Source organism: Balaenoptera physalus (assembly GCF_965194825.1).
Source record: "Balaenoptera physalus genome assembly, chromosome: 10".
Taxonomy (NCBI): Eukaryota; Metazoa; Chordata; class Mammalia; order Artiodactyla; family Balaenopteridae; genus Balaenoptera; species Balaenoptera physalus.
In genome coordinates, this window is record NC_138889.1 from 88,133,021 (window position 1) to 88,146,434 (window position 13,414).

Consider the following 13,414-nt stretch of genomic DNA (forward strand, 5'->3'; position numbering starts at 1 on the left):
CTCAAGGATCATCTTTTTTCTCCAGCTGCCCTCTCCACTGGCAGCAAGTTATGTTCTAGAGCAGAGCTTGGCAAATTTTCTTAAATGGCTAGATGGGAAATATTTTAGGCTTTGCAAGTGGCATATGATCCCTGTTGCACGCTTTTTTAAAAACCTTTAAAAATATAAAAACCATTCTTAGCTCGTGGGCCATACAAAAATAGTCTGGGTTGGATTTGACTAACCATAATTTGTGGTCTCCTATTCTAGCCAAATATAGCTAATATGTCATATTTTTCATTAGTCTCTGCTCTTATATGTGATGTTGGTTTGTGCTATTGGACTGTCCCTCCTAAATAGCAGGCTTCTTCCCATCATCCTTCAAAATTTAGCTCAGATTAACTTCTTATTGAATACTTCAGTGCTCCTTCAGGGCATATGTTAATCATCCCCTTTTCTTTGCTGCCTGTGTGCTTCACACATCCTTATGTTACTGCCCTCATTAGTGATGTAATTATGTGTATACATGTGTTTGCCTCTTGCTAGAAGGAGCTCATTGATGAAAAACATACTTCATTGCTAAATCTTCCTGCTCCTAAATGTCTTTACTTGATTTGAATTGAAAGAAAAATTTAAAAATTGAAAGAAAAATGGGATGAAATAGTGTATGGCTGATTGAATACGCTAATAAAATATATCTAAAATGGTTATATTTTTCTAACTTTTAAAGATACAATCAATTAAAGAGGTTATTCTATTCTCTGGTAGATCTTTTCCCCTTCTTTATTTAAAAATTAATGTAAATTTAGGCTGTGAAAGTACAGAGAGTAATAGAACCAATTCCTATGCAGCTGCTACCCTGGGTGCAAAATAGTTCCTGCAGTTGAAGTCCCTCCTTTTCCCTTTCTTCCTGGCATGTTTATCATTTCTATGCATGATTTTATACTTTTACCACATACTTACTATATCTAAAACCGCGGTATCGTTTTGTCTGCTGCTGACTTTAAAATAAATGATACACACTGTTTTGCAACTTGTTTCTTGTTCTACATTGTTGTTTTGAGATTTATCCATGTTGATATATATATAATTTCGGTTAATTCATTTTGTTGCATGTCTTTAATTCTAACATGCACAGTTTTTCCCATGTTTAACATCTTTGAAATTGTGATACATCTTAATCAGTGTCTTACCCTTATAATAGGTATTTTTTCTTTTTTGTGGTACATAACTGTATGGTGACTGTGCTATAAGCCACAGTCATTGTGTTATGTTGTATGAAAAAGCCACGCTACTATATCCATCCCTTTTCTGACAACTAGGTTATTTCAAAATTTTATCATTATGCTGCAGTGAACATTATTTTACATGTTTTGTTGTACTTATGTGTGAGAGCTTCTCCAGGCAGGATATGTACCTGGGAGAAGACTTGCCAGTTATAGAGCACATCCATTTTCAGCTTTGCTTTCTAAAGTGGTTGTACTTCTTACCCTACCTAGTCTGTAAGAGTCTCTGCTGCCCTGCTCCGCTTCAGCATTGGGTGTTGCCCTACCTTTTGTCAGCCTGATGCGTTTAAAATGGCATCTTCCTGTAGTTTTAATTAGTATTTTTCTTATTACTAATGAGGTTGAAAAATTTTTTTAAAAAGCCTTTTGGCTTGTATTTCCTTACCTGTGAATTGCCAGCTCATACCTTCTACCCATTTTTTACTGTGTTTTGCCAAACACACTATGACTTCTTTAGATCTTTTGTCAGTTATGTATGTAGCCAGTGTCTTCTCCATATCTGTGGCTTATTTTTATTGTATCATTTGATAAATAAATAAAAGTTTTAAGTTTTAATCAAGTCACATTTTCCAATCTCTTCCTCTTATAGTTTGTACTTTTTGTATCTTGTTTAAAGAAAACCTTCCTTCCTTTCTATCAGAGGTTTGCGATTTGTTAAAAATGTAACATAACTTTTAAACTGAAAGGGAAAGATTCCTCCCCCCCCCCCTTTATATTTATCTTCTAGAAGGAAATTCTAGCACCTCAGTTGGAGAATAATTAGAGCCTGTGGGTGTGAAATTGTTTAAATGTAATGAGGGACAAATATAGCATTATAAACTTCTCATGATAAATTCACAGGTGGTCATTATAGGATAAAAATTTGGGAAATCACTAACTGGAGACAGTTTTGTGTCTTGTGTGTGTGTTTTTTTTTTTAATTAGCGAAGAACTCTCTTTTTGGATGGGGTAGGGTGAAGTGGGTAGACATACGAAAGTGAAGCAGATAGTTATCTGTTCAGTCCATACAAGATGTAAAGGAGTTATAAATGGCTTTACCTTTGTAGGCTGTACATGTTAAAGAACAAATAAGGAGTGACTAAATTTTGGATAAACTAACTTGATTATTTAAAAAATAGTATCCCAAAATTTGAATGTACAAGTGAAAATTTATGAAAGCGTTTTCCATTGAATTTAATTAACAATTCTTCCATTTCTTCCACAAAATATGATCTGTTTCTTTGATGTTGTTAGAAAAAACATTGGTAGGTTCATATGTATTTTATTGTCATAAATTAAAGTTTGGGTACTAATGAAGGTATCTAGACTTTTCTTTTCCCTCAAGTAATTGAATCTTTAAACTTCAAACTTGCAACTTGAGAACGAGGCCAACCATCTGTTGTCAGGGATAAGTATGGTAAAGGTAGAATTAAAATATATGAAAACATTATTTGATAATCACAGTGGATGTAGCTATGAGACATGAAAAAAGTGAATTTGATGTAACTTTCATAGATTATTAACTCATTTATCATTTGAACAATATGTTGAAAATTAGGTCAGTTAGTTAGGGATTTAAACTTCAGCCCAAATAATACAGCTTTTGGTTAAAGGTTTTCATTTGTGGTATCACCATAATTATTTCAGGAGCTGATTTTTTTTGGAAATATATACAACAAACGAACGTTAATTTAAAGTTATATTTGTGAGCTAATCCAAGATAAAATGGTTAAAGGGGCATTACGATAACAAATAGTTGTGCAATTTATAGCTTCGTTCAGTCACTCTAAGTAAAAGTGTGATATTTGTTTTTAACATTCTTCTCTATATTTGATGCCTTTCAGTTTTAAAGCTCTTAAGAAAAATGTCCTTTTATCCCTCAATAAAATGATGACAGATTTTCAGTTGAAACAAATGAAATTCTGATATTGTTTGCATTGTGTCCAGTTACAAGTATCAAAAAAAATGATTCTGAATGAAACTTTATTGTAATGTCTTAATATCCTTTGAAAATACTCATGTGCCTGAAAATATTTTAAAAATGGAAAAAATGAAACTTTTTCTAAGTATATTCATGAAAGCAAAATCTTTAAGTCTATGGATAAACCAAGCTGGAACAATCTGTTATTTACATGAAACTAGATTATGGACAGTATTGTTACCTTGAAGATTTCTTTCTATCTCCTTTGATCTCTTTGCTTGTCAGACCTTATGAATCCAAGATATAATCATTTGTACAAACATTAGAGTTGTGATAAAACTGGTGTTTTTAATATCCTATAAAAAATAAGTGAAAAGATTTGAGACTATAATAGCTTGAGGCTTTCTTTATTCATTTAACTCTGTGCTAGACTTTGTGAGGAATGCAGAAGTAGTGTAAGAATGGCATCATTTCTCTTTGGCCCACTACCTAGATGAAGTAGGTTGACCCTGCTGTTTTGCAAAAGATTTTCTGCAGTTTTAAAAAAAAATTAATTAATTAATTTATTTATTTATTTTTGGCTGTGTTGGGTCTTTGTTGCTGTGCGCGGGCTTTCTCTAGTTGCAGTGAGCGGGGGCTACTCTTCCTTGCAGTGTGCGGGCTTCTCATTGTCGTGGCTTCTCTTGTTGTGGAGCACGGGCTCTAGGCGTGCAGGTTTCAGTAGTTGTGGCACGTGGGCTCAGTAGTTGTGGCTCGCAGGCTCTAGAGCTCAGGCTCAGTAGTTGTGGTGCACGGGCTTAGTTGTTCCGCGGCATGTGGGATCTTCCCGGACCAGGGCTCAACCCCGTGTCCCTTGCATTGGCAGGCAGATTCTTAACCACTGCGCCACCAGGGAAGCCCAAGATTTTCTGCAGTTTTGAAAGTCATTCTAATGATGCACAAACCTCCTTTGTTAGAATGACTAAATTACTTCATTTGCGTGTGTTAATAAAAATGCTTTTGTGAAGACCACCTTCCCCAAAGTACTTTTACTTCTCTGAAAAAGTTTTGCCCTTTAATACTACCTCCCCTAAAGTGCTTCAGTTCTTCAAAGTTCATCATACCTGAAATGTTTCAGGAAAAAGATTGAGAGCTACTGTATTCAGATTTAGAATTTTGGGTTCTTTTGCTCCTAAGCATCTTTAAAAATATTTTTGTGTGTTACATAAGACAAGTGTTAATTTTGAATCTATTTTACTAGAAGCAGAGGAACTAGAATTTAGCAAGGAATATTGGGAGTTTGTGTGGTGGGACATAATCAGAAAGAGATGGTAGATCAAAGGAAGAGATAATATTTTGAGGACAGAATGTGAAGTACTGTGTTGATATTGGCAGGTCAGATCTTGGGGTTTAATTGAGATGAGGGAAGGAAAGAGGATTATGAGAGGTGACTGGATCCAGATAAAGACCAGAATAGGATGATGAGGACTTGGTAGTAGGTCAGGAAGCAGTGGCTTGTGTGTGTGGGGTGGTGGTGTTATAGTTTTGTTTTTTAGCATGCTCACTGAGTTTTTACGAAGTACATTTCAGTCTTTTTGTCTCACGCTAATCATAGCATGCCGAAAGGCAGTTGTAATCATTGCTGAAAGGCAATTAATGTGTATTTGTGTGATTTGACTAAAAACACATTATTCCATTAGTGAATTTAGTACTACTATAGCTGTGAAGACATAAGATATCATTACTGTTTTCACACAGGATGATTTTCTAGCTCTTAGCTTTGAAGCTGGTAGATTAAAGGTGCATTTGTACATTTTACCTGATAAAGGAGTCTCAACTTTTCGTTTCCTGTTACATTCTATCTCCCTTTATAGAGTGGTAATAAGTTCACTTTTGAAAGTGAACTGTACTTGTGTCTACTTATTTTAGTATATCCTGGAAACAGAGTTGATAGGTGTGTTCAGAAAAGAAATCTTAATGCAGGGTTTTTATGTAACAGAATCAGTCGTTTACCTTGATCTAGTGTAGCTGTTTGCTGATTTCCAGTTGAATGAAAATATTCCCTAAGGTAATGTTCATTGAGCTGACTTTTTTGTTTGTTGTATTGACAGTCTTTTTTTTTTAATTGTGTATTCCTGGCTATATATTTAATGTTTTGGTCTTTTATCTCTGTTTATTATGAGATAATCTTTTAGTGTCCTGAGCCTCTCTTTAGGTAAAGGAAACCTTTTTCCTGTGTTTTTAAAAGGGTTTTCTTTTGTTTTGATTTATTTCTTCTTGTAGATCTTTAGAAATCTTCAATACTGATCACATTTCCATATTTGTATCTTAATTTAAAATTTGGTTTTCAAAAAAATATATTTATTTATTTATTTATTTTTGGCTGCGTTGGGTCTTCATCGCTTTCCGTAGGCTTTCTCTAGTTGTGGTGAGCGGGGACTACTCTTCGTTGCGGTGCGCGGGCTTCTCATTGCGGTGGCTTCTCTTCTTGGCGGAACACGGGCTCTAGGCACGCGGGCTTCAGTAGTTGTGGCGCGTGGGCTTAGTAGTTGTGGCGCGTAGGCTCCAGAGTGCAGGCTCAGTAGTTGTGGTGCATGGACTTAGTTGCTCTGCCGCATGTGGGATCCTCTGGACCAGGGCTCGAACCCGTGTACCCTGCATTGGCAGGCGGATTCTTAACCACTGCGCCACCAGGGAAGTCCCTAAAACTTGATGTTTTTAGTAATTTAATAATTTCTATACTTTTCGGTGATGGTCTGAAAGAAGGGGGTTTGTTCAGTAATCACTTGGGAATGGGTTTCTATAGAGCTTAGTCTTAAGTGTAATGTTTAATATTCATCAGTAACTCAAATGAAAAAATACAAAGTTTATGTGTTATAGCTACTGATGACATCAAGCTCTAGGTGTTAGTGTAGCCAGTATTGATGAAGAATTAGATTTAAAAAAATGGAGATTTGAAAACCACAATAAGATACCCCTTCATACCCATTAGGATGGCTATTATTAAAAAAGAAGAAAGAAGAAAATAACAAGCATTGGCAGGGATGTGGAAAAATTGGAACCCTTGTGCACTACTGGTTGGAGTGTAAAATGGTGCAGCTGCTATGGAAAACAGTCTAGTGATTCCTCGAATTAAAAATGGAATCACCATGGGAATTCCCTGGTGGTCCAGTGGTTAGGACTCCGCACTTTCACTGCCGAGCTCACGGGTTCGATCCCTGGTTGGGGAACTAAGATCCTGTAACCCGTGTGGTGCGGCCTAAAACAAAACAAAACAAAAAACAAAGGAATTACCATGTAATCCAGCAATTCCCCTTCTGGGTATATATACAAAAGAATTGCAAACAGGGTCTTGCAGAGATGTTTGTATATCCATGTTCACAGCTGCATTAGTCACAATAGTTGAATGGTGGAAACAACCCAAATATCTTCTGATGACTGAATGGATAAACAAAATATGGCATAAACATGCAATGGGAAATCACTTAGCTTTAAAAAGGAAGGAAATTCTGACACATGCTGCAACATGGATGAACCTTGAAGACAGGCTGAGTGGAATAAGCCAGTTATAAAAGGACAAGTATTGTATAATTAAACTTATATGAGGTACCTAGAGTAGTCAAATTTGTAGATACAGAGTGTAGAAAGGTGGTTGCCAGGGGCTAGTGGGAGGGGACAGTGGACAGTTGTTTCAGTTTTAGTTTTCAAAGTGGGGGGGAAAGTTCTGGAGGTGGATGGTGGTGATGGTTGCACAACAGTGTGAATGACCTTAATGCCACTGAGCTGTGCACCTAAAAATGATAAATTTTATGTATGTATATTTTACCACAGTTTTTTAAGGAAAAAAAAGTTTAAAAATTGAGATTTAAACAAGTACAAGAAGAGAGTTGAGTGAGGAGAATGCAAGGCATTATTTACCTTTAATTAAATGTATTTGTGATATCACAGGCTATTTTAAAGAAGAACCTGATCATGTATAGCGCTATGTATAAGTTTGGCAGAAAATGATCCAGAACTTTGATATTGGCTAATTAATTGAATATAAGATAGTCAAAGTATTTCTATCTCTGCTACCTCCCTCCCTTTTCAGAAGGCCTGATATTATGTGTAATACGAAAAAAAAAAAGAAGAAACCATATCTTTATGGTTAGTGGTGGTTTAGTTATCAACATTGGTTACATTGCTGTTTTGATAATTGTAAAAGGATGTGAAGAATTTGAATAGAATTCAGATGAGTCTTAAAGTTTTTTAGAGGCTTGGAAAAATAAGGCCTATTAAAGTACCTGAGATTATTAAGCCTGAGGAATGGAAACTTAACAGTTACTCTAATGGGGGTCTTTTTTTTTTTTAAATAAATTTATTTATTTTATTTATTTATTTTTGGCTGCATTGTGTCTTCATTGCTGTGCGTGGGCTTTCTCTAGTTGCGGCGAGCGGGGGCTACTCTTCGTTGCGGTGCGCAGGCTTCTTACTGCGGTGGCTTCTCTTGTTGCAGAGCATGGGCTCTGTGAGCGTGGGCTTCTGTAATTGCAGCACACTTGCTCAGTAGTTGTGGCTCACGAGCTTAGTTGTTCCACGGCATGTGGGATCTTCCCGGACCCGGGCTCGAACCCTTGTCCCCTGAATTGGCAGGTGGATTCTTAACCACTGTGCCACCAGGGAAGTCCCTAACAGGAGTCTTGACTGTCCTTGGAGTGATTTTATAGGCAGCTCCAGCTCACAAAAGGGTGGTATTTCAAGACTTCATTTCTTAGTCAGTTGGTGAGAACAAATGATAAAGTCATGAAATATAACTGCAGAGGTATAACAGTATATATTGCAATGAAAAATAATAGGAAATATGTAGTATTGTACTGAATCAGTGTTTTGGGCTCTGGACTTCAGCAGCTTCTCAGAGTACTAACTATACTCTGTAAAATCCATAAACACCAAGTATAAGATACTCTTCTCAGGTCATGAGTTAATCTGATGGAGGGTGGGAGAAGGGAAAGACTTAATACCTGTGGTAGGGAGTCACAGTAGTCAAGTTAATTAGTAATTTAGAGTTCTTTTCTTGTGGTCTGTTATAACAACTATCTCCAGCATTACCCCCTCACCCACTTCTTCTTATGTGCTATGTAAATTACGTGACATTCCTACCCCGTGTTTATTTTCTAAAGTTTCCTTTGAGATTGGTCCCACAGAGTACAGTGGTTGGTGAGGGGTAATTACTTTCTCTAAGCTTCCTTTAGTTGGCCCTGGTTGGAACCTTTGGGCTGTTTGCCTTCCAGCTTGGCATGTTGGAAAAGAAAAGGTAGGGACAGCTGGATTCAGAAATTGTAGTAGTTTTTTAAAAAAACATCTCTAGGTCAATTACCTGGATCTCAGCTGTTGTTCACATAACACCTTTATTTAACATGGCATGGATTGGCCTAGCGTGGTATGCATTTTATTCCCTAGGACTTCAACCTGATTTTTCAGACTTGAGGGCCCTGAAGTGGTAGGACTTGAATTTGCCTTGGGTTTTGTACAGATGAGATCATTGGTTCTCAGTAATGTCAATAGTTAGTGTGAATCTATCAGTAAATGGCCTTGGGAACTTGTATACGTACAGGTCACTGAACCTCACCACAGATTTACTGAATCAGAATTTTTCTGGAGTTTTAAATATATGTTTACTTAACTTTTTGTTTTTAAACATTTAAAAAACATTATTTATTTACTTATTTTGGCTGTGCAGGGTCTTAGTGTGGCACGCGGGATCTTCGTTGTGGCATGTTTAGTTGCGGTATGTGGGATCTTGAGTACGGCATGCAGACTTCTTAGTTGCAGCATGTGGACTCTTAGTTGCAGCATGCGAACTCTTAGTTGCGCCATGTGTGTGGGATCTAGTTCCCTAACCAGGGATTGAACCCGGGCCCCTGCATTGGGAGTGCGGAGTCTTACCCACTGGACCACCAGGGAAGTCCCTTACTTAACTCTTTATTAAGGAAAAACGTATACATATTCAAAAGTAGATAGGATAGTGTAATGAACCCCTTTTTATTCACTATCAAGCTCCTATGATGAATAATTTATGGCTAATTTCATTTTATCTATATCCCCATCCACTTTTTCTGTTGTTTTGAAGCATATCCCAGATATATTATTTCATCTTGAAATTGTTTCATCTGTATGTTTTAATAGGTTTCCCAGATGATTAAAAAACTTTTTTGAACAGGTAATACAGGTACATAGTAAAAAATAAGGTGGTAAAAAGGATATACAGTGTAAAGTCAGTCTTTCTCATTGCCCCCAGTATTCTTGTTATTCTTCTCTAAGGCAGAGAAACCTACAACTTCTTTATGTATGTACACATATTAATGTATGTGCAAAAATATAGATAATATAATTCCCCTTTTTAATTAAACACACGTGGTAATATCTGTTGTAAAGTACACATTTTTCTGAATTTTGCCTTTTTCATGTAACAGTATTATCTTGGGAATCAGGTTATAGCAGGGTAAAAATATTGTTTTCATTGTTTTTTTTTAAGACTCTGGTTGGTCTGTGTATCAAAGTGTATCTAACTCATGCCTTTTGGATGGATGCTTAGGTTGTTTCCAGTGTTGTATTTCTTTACAGACAGTGCTGCATGACTATCTTGTACTGTATCTGAGTTACCTGATTCTTGATCAGAGAACATATCCATTTGCAGTTTTGTTAGGTATTGCCAAATGTCTTTCCCACCATCTGTGTATGGTATGTAGGGTTCTCCAGGCTCACCAGTTCCATTTTTAAAATGATTTTCATGTGTCTCCTGTTTATGTTCATGTTCTTTAAATCCATTAGTATATTTATAAGAGCTGTTTTAGAAACTCTTGTTTGTGAGTTTCATCATCTGTCATTGTGTCTGTTTCTATGGGTGTGGGTTACAGAAGTGCTTTGAAATAAGGAGAATCATGATAATGTTAAGTTGTTGAAGATGAGGTTGGGGAGCTTCACAGTGTTAAGTGAGTTAGAGAGTGAGCTTGATATGTTTAGAAAGAGTTTTTGATGTGCCTTTGCCTCATTAAAAAGATGATAAATTGGTGGAGTTTTGAAATCTCCCCTGAGTAAAAGTATAGAATAGATTCCAGTAAGATTTTAAGAAAATGGATGAAAAGGTTTGGAACGCCAGGATTTCAATTTACGATTTTCTCTTACGCATTGAACAGCAAATCTTAATTTGTGTAATTAGGTTTTGTAGCTGATTTCTTGCCAAAGCCAGGTCAACTTAGGAAAGTGGTAGGTTGTAACAAGAATTGTTTATGAAGTTGAAGGAGGCATAAATTTATGCCTTTTACCTGAAGGGCCATTGTATTTTCCTGCTCCTTTTACTACACCCTAGCTATGTGACTTTGAACCAATTACCTAGTCCCTCTGAGCTTTAGTTTCCTTAACAGCAAATTGGGACTAAATAAAATGCTGCAAATAAAGCGTTTGTTAAACTGTTGCATAGTAGGTGGTAGCTCTTATTATTTTAAATATTATATATATTACATATAGTGATGGCAATCTGTTGTTTTTGAGTTAAAGAATTGATGTTTGATTTGTTAAAATGGTAGGAGACTGCCCAGAATATGATACAGATTTTTAAATTGTGGAGAACGGAAATATTTTGAAGTTAATTCAACCAACCAACATTTATTGAAAACCAACTCTATATTATGAGCACTTTGTTTGAGATCTAGTGTGAAAGACTGTTGTATGTGCTGACACTTACAGTGTAATGTCAGGCATGTCATATCATGAATGCTAATTAGAGGAATATGTAAGCTTCTACGAGAGCACTGAATGCCCAATTCTGCCTGGAGGGTGAGTGGTGAGTGTGGGTGTTCCAGGCAAGGGTTCATCAAGAAGGTATTGTACAATGGAATATTACTCAGCCATTAAAAAGAATGAAATAATGCCATTTGCAGCAACATAGATGGACCTGGAAATTATTCTACTGAGTGAAGTAAGTCAGAAAGAGAAAGAGAAATATAGTAAGGTATTGCTTACACGTGGAATCTAAAAAAAAAATAAAGATGAACTTATTTACAAAACAGAAACAGACTCACAGACTTAGAGAATGAACTACGATTACCAGGGGGGAATGGATAGTTAGGAAGTTTGGGATTGACATGTATATACTGCTATATTTAAAACAGATAACCAACAAGGACCTACTGTATAGCACAGGGACCAATGATCAATATTATGTAACAACGTAAATGGGAAAAGAATTTGAAAAAGAATAGATACATGTATATGTATAACTGAATCACTTTGCTGTAAACCTGAAACTAACACAACATTGTTAATCAGCTATACTCCAATATAAAATAGAAAGTCTATTAAAAAAAAAAAAGGTATTGTCTCAGGAATTCCCTGGCGGTCCAGTGGTTAGGATTCAGTGCTTTCACTGCTGAGGGCCTGGGTTCAATCCCTGGTTGGAGGACTAAGATCCCACAAGCCAACAGAAAAAAAATGTATCACTTTGATTTGAATGTAAAGGAGTTTGCTACAAGGGTGGATGTGGAAAATGACGTTAAGTAAAGAGGACGTTGTGAAAACGAACTCTATCTGGCTTATATACTTATTTTTACAATTGATTTTTTTTCTCCCTGAGGCAGTTCTGGAGCTTTAGGTTTATGGAATGTAACTACATTTATGTAATATATATTTTCTTTTTTGGTCATTGGTTCATAAATGATATATTGGTAATAGAATGTTTTACTTTTGCCAAATGTGTACAGTTTAAGGATCTGTACCTTTTCTTTTGGAGGGAAGATGGTTGGTACAGTTCTTAGGGCATATCTTGGCCGTATAGCTTAGCAGTAAATATTTATTGATTAAATGAATGTACTCAGCTGTTTAGTCCCGACCTTTCATGCAATACACAAAATATCTGAAGTACTAAGTAACTAAAATGGAGCATTGAAAATGTTTTTCTCCTCCAAGGGGAAAAAATCTTAATGGAATTTAACTATTTTTATAAATTATGGACTTGATCCTTAAATGTTTTCTTCATGAGATTTAAAAAATTAAATTTTTGTAGCTAACATGGCCCTTTTTTTCTTTTGCAGGTATGGCCTCACAAGTCTTGGTCTACCCACCGTATATTTATCAAACTCAGTCAAGTGCCTTTTGTAGTGTGAAGAAACTCAAAGTAGAGCCAAGCAGTTGTGTATTCCAGGAAAGAAACTATCCACGGACCTATGTGAATGGTAGAAACGTTGGAAATTCTCATCCTCCCACTAAGGGTAGTGCTTTTCAGACAAAGATACCATTTAACAGACCTCGAGGACACAACCTTTCATTGCAGACAAGTGCTGTTGTTTTAAAAAGCACTGCGGGTGCTACTAAGGTTATAGCAGCTCAGGCGCAGCAAACTCAAGTGGAGGCACTTCAGATTGGGGCGTGGCGACACAGGTTAAGTTTCCTAGAAGGCCCCCAGCGATGTGGATTGAAGCGCAAGAGTGAGGAGTTGGATAATCATAGCGCAATGCAGATTGTGGATGAGTTGTCCATACTTCCTGCAATGTTGCAAACCAACATGGGAAATCCAGTGACAGTTGTGACAACTACCACAGGAACAAAACAGAATTGTACCACTGGAGAAGGTGACTATCAGTTAGTACAGCATGAAGTCTTATGCTCCATGAAAAATACTTATGAAGTCCTTGATTTTCTTGGTCGAGGCACTTTTGGCCAGGTAGTCAAATGCTGGAAAAGAGGGACAAATGAAATTGTAGCAATCAAAATTTTGAAGAACCACCCTTCTTATGCACGTCAAGGTCAGATAGAAGTGAGCATATTAGCAAGGCTCAGTACTGAAAATGCTGATGAATATAACTTTGTACGAGCTTATGAATGCTTTCAGCACCGTAACCATACTTGTTTAGTCTTTGAGATGCTGGAACAAAACTTGTATGACTTTCTGAAACAAAATAAGTTCAGTCCTCTGCCACTAAAAGTAATTCGACCCATTCTTCAGCAAGTGGCCACTGCACTGAAAAAATTGAAAAGTCTTGGTTTAATTCACGCAGACCTCAAACCGGAGAATATTATGTTGGTGGATCCTGTTCGACAGCCATACAGGGTTAAAGTAATAGACTTTGGGTCGGCCAGTCACGTATCAAAGACTGTTTGTTCAACATATCTGCAATCTCGGTACTACAGGTAGGTGACAACTATTTTTTGGTTATTTGATAAGTGTTGAATTTTTGCTGAATGAAATAATTTTGTCTGTGTATGTGGTGAAAAAGACTGCTTTGGATAAATAGAG

At 36.5% G+C, this 13,414-nt stretch overlaps 1 protein-coding gene across 4 annotated transcripts in view; it reads left to right on the forward strand.

Moving 5' to 3' along the window:
* HIPK3 (homeodomain interacting protein kinase 3) overlaps positions 1 to 13,414 on the forward strand; it is a 95,641-nt gene that overhangs the window by 16,806 nt on the left and 65,421 nt on the right. For all 4 annotated transcript variants that reach the window (XM_082410409.1, XM_082410408.1, XM_082410411.1 and 1 more), the window contains one exon: positions 12,213 to 13,308. In XM_082410409.1, coding sequence (XP_082266535.1) covers positions 12,215 to 13,308 — 1,094 coding nt within the window. In that variant the 5' untranslated portion in view covers positions 12,213 to 12,214. The remainder of the gene's footprint in view (positions 1 to 12,212; positions 13,309 to 13,414) is intronic.